At 30.3% G+C, this 9,480-nt stretch overlaps 1 protein-coding gene across 2 annotated transcripts; it reads left to right on the top strand.

Annotated features, from left to right (window-relative positions):
* The first annotated feature begins 1,439 nt into the window (after positions 1–1,439).
* Positions 1,440–8,169, top strand: LOC111876795 (uncharacterized). Of its 2 annotated transcripts, none has more exons than XM_023873372.2 (14): positions 1,440–2,332; positions 2,431–2,517; positions 2,804–2,913; positions 2,998–3,048; positions 3,162–3,333; positions 3,422–3,742; positions 3,823–4,026; positions 4,091–4,567; positions 4,661–4,870; positions 5,030–5,218; positions 5,349–5,512; positions 5,613–5,765; positions 5,844–5,922; positions 7,605–8,169. In XM_023873372.2, exons 1-14 carry the CDS (start codon positions 1,883–1,885, stop codon positions 8,064–8,066), a joined length of 3,129 nt encoding a protein of 1,042 aa, XP_023729140.1. In that variant the 5' UTR covers positions 1,440–1,882; the 3' UTR covers positions 8,067–8,169. The 2 variants fall into 2 exon arrangements, with proteins under 2 accessions (XP_023729140.1, XP_023729141.1); XM_023873373.3 differs by having other exon boundaries at positions 2,200–2,332; positions 2,418–2,517.
* Positions 8,170–9,480: the final 1,311 nt, after the last annotated feature.

The raw sequence follows: 9,480 nt of genomic DNA, 5'->3' as shown, positions 1-9,480 counted from the left end.
TTTGAATGAATTTAAAAACAAAATTTTATCTGTATTTTTAGGATGTTACAACATCTATCAAGTTGCTTGCAAGACTTGCAATTTGCGAAAGACATTAGATAACCTGGACTCATTTTGGGCTTATGTGACATTTCAAATGGAATTGCAAGATTACGATGTGGGAGCTCTAAACCGACTTTACGTTTAATTGCCACATGTCAACAGTCAACACTTCTAAAATTTTCATGACCATACATATTGTTTTTAATTGCCAATTTAATCTTTAACTAGTTGAATCAGTGATTCAAATTCACTGATGGCTAATACAATTGATGTGATAAAATTAATAAGTCTATTTTTTTATGATGGTGTTAATAGTATTACCCAAGTCAAATAGTATTTTAAATAGTTGAAATATATAAAATGACATACAAGAATATCTAAATGAATATATTTTTTAGAATTAATTATATATATATATATAAGTTTTCTAATATATATATATATATATATATATATATATATATATATATATATATATATATATATATAAGTTTTCTAAAAGATATTTTAAATAGCTTCTATAAAATATAACTTATAAACTATTTTTTAGCTTGTCAAAAATAAAAAAATAAACTTAAAAAATAAACTATTTAATCAACGGTTAAGACATTGACAATGAAAATACAATAAAAATTCAAGAGATTAAATTTGAATATAATATTAAAGAGAAAGATAGATGAATCCTTATTGAATAGTTGAATAAATTTCTAGTATAAATTTATTGTTTTTTTTTTAAAATGAGTTGAAAAAATACATTTAGACATTCTATTCAATTCTTCGTGAGCTCAATGGAGAGTGGATGCACTTTAACAGTAAAATGCCAAGGTGTTAAAAGTTTGACATCTACAGTTTTTTGGCTTGTTAAATAACTCATGAATGGTTTTATTTTGTTGTTTTTAGTTCATTCAAAATTATAAAAATATTATAATTACAAAGATTTCCATCTAAAACTTTGAATGGATAATTCAAGGTTTATAAATTAAGAACTACACATCTACAAGACATATCAAGTGATGTGGCCCGTCAATATTCTCCAAAATCACTAAAATGCATTGTCATTACTTTTTTAATAAATCAATCAAAAAACTTAAACTGATACACATCAACACAAAAACAAATTCTAAAAAATTAACATAATTGTTTTAAACATTTTGTCACCTTAAAACAACTTTAACCATATATGATTAATAAAATCTTTTCTATTTCTAAAATACCTGAATATAAGGAAATCTAGCCTTTTCAGGTTGTACATAGTGCATTAAAACTTGTACGTACCGGATTTAGAAAATCCACCTTTGGAGAGGATCTAACCTAATTTTAAATGAAAACCCAAAAAGAAAAACCATCGTTGACGTGATATACAGCAGCCGCGCATGGAGAAAAAGATAAACAAAGAAAATAAATAGATATTCTCTCTCTCTCTCTCTCCAAAAGCTTCTGAGCTGTTTTCTTTAGCTCTGAAAAGAAACAACTCACTACTCACAAGCATCTCTTGATTTCTTTAATGCGTCTCTCTCTGTAAAATAGACGAAGAAAAAAAGAAAACAAACAGTCTTTCTTGCTATCATACTTCATATCAACAGTAATACCTACGCTTTGTGTTGTGATTTAACCGCAGTTTTCAGCCAAAACACCTCAAGAGCAAAGCAAAAAAAGCATCCCTTTTTGTCTTTACCCTTTTTCAAGAAATCTTGATTACAATATGTAAAGCTTTTTCGTTATTGGGTTCGCCGTGATGATTAAATCCCATCTTAGCCAAAAGCAAAAAAAGTATCCCCCTTTTGTCTGTTGATTTGGATTAGGTATGTGATCTGTTGGAATTCGATTGGTGGTAATGTAAATGGGTTCTCTTGAAAATGGAGTGTTGCCATTAAAGAGGGATCCGTTACTCAAATCTTCATCTAGAAACGAGAGAAACAATTCATTTGCGCAACGACCCAGATCGAAATTTGCAAGATTTATGGTTTTAAAGAAGCTGGATTACTTGCAATGGATTTGTGCTGTGGCTGTTTTCATCTTCTTTATGTTCGTGTTTCAAATGTTCTTGCCTCTTTCTAGTGTTGAAAAAGACAGCGGAGATTTCTTGAAACAAAAAGAGGATAATTTTGGAGACGACTTGACGAATTTCTTGAAAGAAATTGGTGGATTGGATTTTGGCGAAGGTGTCAAGTTTGAGCCCACCAAGCTTTTGCTTAAATTCCATAGAGAAAATAGAGGCGTTAATAATGTGTCTTTTGGTACTTCACGAAAAGTAGTGAGATTTGGGCATAGAAAACCTCAGCTTGCTTTTGTGAGTTTTCTTTTTCTCTAATACCAATTTGTTGAGATTCCTCTACTATTGTTGTTTAATTCGTTTTAGTTTTAATTTCCATTAGTTCCATTTTGTAGGTTTTCGCAGATCTATTAGTCGATCCACAGCAATTGTTGATGCTCACTGTTGCAACTGCTTTGAGAACAATTGGGTACGAAATCCAGGTAATTTTGTTGTTCATAAGAATCTAAGCTACTTCAATTGCTATGATTTTAGTTTAGTAATGAGAATATTTAGAATAAATTCAAGAAATTTCATGTCTTAAGTCTCAACATGATATGACTAGCTTGACCTTATGTCTTATCAAACTTCAAAACTTATCTCATTCATATGGAATTTGGCTTTCGTTGTTACTTAATGTTTTGTATACATTTTGTTAGAAATCATCAAACTTTAAAGCTAAGCAATTGATTTAAATGGTTTCTTGTAATTTAATCTTTATGCATGCAGGTTTACTCACTTGAAGAGGGACCTGTGCATACAGTTTGGAAAAATATTGGAGTTCATGTCAATATTTTGGAAGCTAGTGAGGATAAAAAGTTTATAATTGATTGGCTCAAGTATGTTTCTCTTTTTTAATGCATCACATTTATCTTGGAATTTAGTCTCATTTACCCATTTACCCTTTTGCATGTTCTTTGCAGCTATGATGCCATACTTGTGAATTCTCTTGAAGCAAAAGAAGCAATTTCAGGGTAAGTTTACTTATCATTATTTCATGATTGAATGATTTAGTATCTCTCAAACTTTAAAAAAATCATATTAGTTTTATATTTTGTTATAAACTTAATAAATTTAGTTATTACAGCCTTTTGCAGGAACCCTTTAAATCTTTACCACTTATTTGGACTATCCATGAAAAAACACTTGCTACACGTTACAAAAACTACATCTCAAATGGAAAAATTCAACTGATTGATGATTGGAAAGCTGTCTTTAATCGAGCTACGGTTGTTGTTTTTCCCAATTATGCCCTTCCGGTAACTTTAAATGACACTTTTCTCCTTTCAAGATTTGTATTTAAAAAATATCCACGATAACTTTTTTTTTTTTCTTCATGTTTTTCAGATGTTTTATGCTCCATTTGATGCTGGAAACTACTTTGTTATACCTGGATCTCCTTCTAATGCTTGCAAATTGGATAATTCAACAACTGTTCTTGAAGAAAATTTGCGTGTGAATATGAACATTGGGGCCCACGACTTTGTTATAACTATAACAGGAAGTCAATTTTTATATAAAGGATTATGGCTTGAACATGCACTTGTTTTACAAGCTTTATCTCCACTTTTAGCACAGTTTCCTGTTGATGATGATAGTTCAAGTCCCCATCTCAAGATCATAATCTTGAATCAAGATATAACGCGTAATTACAGTTCTGCCATTGAGGTATGACAGTTAAAGTTCTTTGTGTATCCACAAGGGCAAATATGTAATTTTTTCATACTAATGTGAATGATCTTTTATAGGAAATTGCTTCAAATTTGAACTACCCAAGTGGCACTGTGAATCATGCTGTTATTGATGAAGATTTATATAATGTTTTGAGCATCACAGACGTTGTGTTATACGGGTCATTTCTTGAAGAACAATCTTTTCCTGATATTCTAAAAATAGCAATGTGCTTTGAGAAACCAATTGTTGCTCCTGATTTATCAATAATCAAGAAACACGTAAGATTCTAGAAAAAAACTATCTTTTTTTATTCATTAACTAAAGTTTGATAATGTATTTCAGATTGATGACAAGGTAAACGGATATCTTTTTCAAAAAGAGAATATAAAGGATTTAAGTCAGATTATTCTTCGATTAATATCAAATGGGAGATTATCATCTCTAGCTCACAATATAGCATCAATAGGAAAACATACTGCAAAAGATATGATGGTTTTGGAATCCGTTGAAGGGTATGCTTCATTGATAGAAAATGTTATGAATCTTCCATCTGAAGTTGCATCTCCAAGGGCAGTTTCGGAAATTCCTTCAAAAATCAAAACCGAGTGGCAATGGGGTCTTTTTGAAGACATCCCGGATCGTAAATATGTAAATAGAAGTTCAAGGGTTCATAATTTCTTGAAAAAGGTTGAAAATAAGTGGGATTTAAAAGAGAGTTCTGTTGATATTAGTTTTGATGATACGTTTTTGTATAGTATTTGGGAAGAAGAGAAAAGTATTCAAACAACAATGGCTAGAAAGAGAAGAGAAGATAGTGAGGTAAAGAACAAACTTCATAAAGATTTTATCTTTTACCTTTTTGAATATCATGTTTAGAGTTTAGACCTCATTTTTGTTGTGAATTTTATATAGTTGAGGGATAGAAGTGAGCAACCAAGGGGAACATGGGAGGAAGTATACAGAAGTGCAAAAAAAGCAGATAGAAATAAGAATGATTTGCATGAGAGAGATGATGGAGAGCTTGAAAGAACAGGTCAACCGTTGTGCATCTATGAACCTTATTTTGGTCAAGGGGCATGGCCTTTTTTACATCATGAGTCACTTTATCGTGGTTTTGGATTGGTGAGTTACTTTATATAAAAGATTGTAACTTTTTTCTTCTTTTAGAAAACACAAGAAGCTATAGTTGACAACAAGTTATTCATGTTGATTCTTGCAACAAAAAGATTGTAAATAGTGCAACTAGACTCTAACTTTAGTTAAAATTATGTTATTGAAAAGTCAACAAAAGGTAGAAGATCAAGAACCGATGATATTGATGGACCTTCTCGTCTTCCTCTTCTAAGCATTCCATATTACCGTGATGCCCTTGGTGATTTTGGAGCCTTTTTTGCAATTGCTAATCGAATTGATCGTATACACAAGAATGCATGGATTGGATTTTCATCATGGAGAGCCACAGCTAAGAAGGTATTATACATAAATTTCAATAAAAATCACAACTTTTATGGAAAATGTCATAAATTTCCAAGTTAAAAATCGTTACTTTTTATGATTATTACTAAAAGTAGAGGTTTTGAAAATTAAAAAAAAAAAACAGGCTTCTTTGTCAAAGGCTGCTGAGGTGGCGTTATTGGAGGACATTCAAGGGCGTAAACATGGTGATGCTTTATATTTTTGGGTAAGAATGGATAAAGATCCAAGAAATCCAATGCAACAAGATTTTTGGACATTTTGTGATGCTATAAATGCGGGTAATTGCAAGTAAGTAGTAGTCTCTACAATTGTTACATTCTTTTGATGCAAATCTTTTTGATTATTTGTGTAATGTCTAAAATACCCTTGGTACTTGATTTTGTTGAAGGTTTGCATTCTCAGAAGCTTTGAAGAAAATGTATGGGGTGAAGGATAACTCGACTTCTCTTCCTCCAATGCCTATGGATGGAGATTCATGGTCTGTTATGCATAGTTGGTCTATGCCAACAAAGTCTTTCCTAGAATTCGTGATGTTTTCAAGGTTTGAATTCTTTTTTAAAAAAAAAATATTCGAAAAGAATTTTGTTTTTAATAACATGGGATTAATGTTGATTTGTAGAATGTTTGTGGATGCATTGGATGCACAAGTTTATGATGAGCATCATGAAAGTGGTCTTTGCTACTTAAGTTTATCCAAGGTAAAAATTTTCCTTTCATGCAATTTAGTTTATGATTGACTTTTATAGTAAAATTCTTCAACCTAAATATATTTGTAACACCAAAAAAAATATTTTTTCCTTTTCTCCAGCAATTTAAAGTTTTCATAAGTACCCCTTTCAAGTTACAAGATTTATACAAATTTGTCTAGAATCTTTTTTTTTTGTTACGGTAACTTTAAATTTATATTGTTAAGTAAATGCAACCAGATAATAATTCGTGTAAAATGTTAATTATGATATTAATAAAACGTAAGAGTTTATTAGATAAATAATTTTATTCAATACATATTAAAATAAATATACAACGGTTTCTCCTTGCTTTTTCAAAATGATGCCTTTTTATCATTAGGAAAGTGAAAGCTTGTAACGGAAAAAAGTTCTTTTTAAAAAATACTTCACCTTTTCATTTTTTCTGTTTTACATCCTTTTCATATTTTGTTTTTTATATGTATTTTTTATTTTCGCAAAGCATATATAGAAATATATAAAGTTAGAACTTCTGTAACAATTAAATATAAAATGTTTTTCACTTTTACGAAAATATAAATATGTTAGAAAATTCATACATTTATATGTTTTTTCTTTTACATCTTTTCACTCTGCTCTTTTATTTTGATAAAAAAAATATATAAAAATACAGCATTTTGTAAATTTTAATTATAAACCATTTTTTTCTTTCAAACTTTATATTCATTTATATGAAAAGAAGACAACATATAATAAACATATATCTATAAATATAATCTAAAATATATTACTTTACATAAAAGGGAAATCTCCATTCTCCGATAAAGTCCCAATATTTTTTGGGTTAGTTTATGGTTTAATCCCAACATTTATTTTTTAAACAGAAAAGTCCTTATTATTTTATATTTTGTCCAAATTAACAAAACACTTCTTATTTATTTTCAACAGAAAATAACAGATTATCATATAAAATTAGATAATCATGACTTTTCTATTCAAAAAATAAATGTTGGGATTAAACCATAAACTAACCCAAAAAATAATGGGACTTTATCATAGATTTCCCTACATAAAAAAAGCAAGAATGTTATAAATTAAAATCGGTGGGGCCCATAATTAAGTGGAGTAGAGGTATTCATTATAGTCGATGCTTTTAACTTTCTGCAAAAAAAAGTTATTCTTCTAACAACCCATATGCTGACCCACACCGTCTGCAAGATACTTTATTATTTCAACAACCTCTGACTTGGCCCACACTGTTTGCAAGATGCTTACTTTATCATTTCAACAACCTCTGACCTGGCCCACACTGGGCCCACACTGTTTGCAAGATACTTTATTATTTCAACAACCTTTGGCGTGGCCCACACTGTCTACAAGATACTTTATTATTTCAACAATCTTTGACCTGGCCCACACTGTTTGCAAGATACTTTATTATTTCAACAACCTTTGGCGTGGCCCACACTGTCTACAAGATACTTTATTATTTCAACAATCTTTGACCTGGCCCACACTGTTTGCAAGATACTTTATTATTTCAACAACCTCTGACCTGGCCCACACTACGTACAAGATACTTTATTATTTCAACAACCTAACCTCTGAACCTGGCCCACACTGCGTACAAGATACTTTATTAGTTCAACAACCTGTGAGCTGACCAACACTGTAAATCATTTTTCTTTTTGTAGGACAAGCATTGCTACTCTCATGTTCTTGAGCTTCTTGTAAACGTATGGGCCTACCATAGTGCAAGGCGAATGGTGTACATAGACCCTATGACTGGATCACTTGAAGAACAACATGATTTCAAAAACCGAAGAGGCAAAATGTGGATCAAATGGTTCAATTACAACACCCTAAAAGCCATGGATGAAGATCTTGCAGAAGAAGCCGACTCCTCCGACCACCCTAAACAGCGGTGGTTGTGGCCTAAAACCGGTGAGGTTTTCTGGCAAGGAATGTATGAGAAAGAAAGGAATCAAATGAGAAAACAAAAAGAGAAAAGGAAACAGAAAAGTAAAGATAAGATTCAGAGGATTAGAAATCGGACTCATCAGAAAGCTTTGGGGAAGTATGTCAAACCACCGCCTGAAAATGAGACAGTTAATGACCAAAATGCCCTTTTGCCAGAAATGAAGCTTCTTAGATAGCACAGATGTTTTTTTGGGTAGAAGTTGTATAATTCTTTGTGAAAATTTATGATATCTTTCGGTTACCCTTTTTAATATGATAAGGTTTTTTTGTTTTGTGCAAGTTTTTTTTTTCCTTCTTCTTCCAAGGTTTGTGTATGTAATTATTCTCTAGGCAAATTGTGGAAAATAGCCACGTACTTTACTTTTTTTTTATTTATTTAATTACAACTATAGATAATGTATTTTGTTTTTATACACTAAATAACAATGTATTTTTTTTTTTTTATGTGTAACAACAAACTTTCATTTTTCTATCCATGATTACTATATGTGAACCCATAATTGCAATATATATTCTGCATTATTCTTCTTTTCATCTTCAAATCGTACTTTTACAACTAAAAGTGTATACTTGTAGGCAAAGTTTCAAATAGCAATTCATTCATTGTTTTAGTATTTTTAGACATCAAACACAAAGAAACACACTACACTACAATCATGTCCTTGGAAACGAATCACATAACAACTACTTACTTTTAAAATACAAAGCCGATAAATTAAAAAAAATGAAAACAGAACATATTATCAATATTTCTTAATACATAAACATATATTGATTGATAAATTAATGTTTCTTAGCGCATAACGAATCTATAAGTTACTAAATAATGAATGTACATTGCTATTAACCCCTCGTAAGTATATTATTTGTTAGTTATAGTCTAAAAGATGACTCTTTATGCATCAATAACATTACAAAATATTAATTAGAATGCTTTTGGTTCATTAGATTGCCTTGTTTTGCCATTGTTGAAGAACGTCTTAGATATTCGATCAACATTTAAACATGCCCTTTAAACTATGTGTGCAGTCAAAACGTTTCATTTATTTGCAAAAAATTGATACAATTAAACAAGAGTCCCCAACGAAACTTTAGATCTAGGATTCAAAACCAGTAAGACACAATAGATCAACTCACATAAGAAGAAAAACAGATTTCAAGCCCAAAACCTGAATGGTTAATGGTATTTAAATATACTTAAACGGACTCAAATGATTAAGAACAATAATAGTTTAACAAATTCGAGTATATATATATATATATATATATATATATATATATATATATATATATATATATATATATATATATATATATACTAACTATAAAAAATACTAACTATCCAGATATCATAGTAAAATAAATCATAATCATGAAAACATGTGGGGGAGAATGTTGTGCCATCATGCCGAGCCCTTAGCTTTTGATTGGAAGTAACTGAAACCATAAACATAACTGTAAGCACAAAGCTTAGTGAGCTTTCCTAAAATACCACATAAAACACACATATGAATATAACAACACGTGGCTGTGTCGGGTCCGTATCAACCCCGAGTCCATAATGACTCCATGTAACAACATACAACTATG

Source organism: Lactuca sativa, chromosome 4 (assembly GCF_002870075.4).
Source record: "Lactuca sativa cultivar Salinas chromosome 4, Lsat_Salinas_v11, whole genome shotgun sequence".
NCBI lineage: Eukaryota > Viridiplantae > Streptophyta > Magnoliopsida > Asterales > Asteraceae > Lactuca > Lactuca sativa.
The sequence above is the reverse complement of the archived record's forward strand: the minus strand, read 5'-3'. Positions and strand labels throughout refer to the sequence as shown.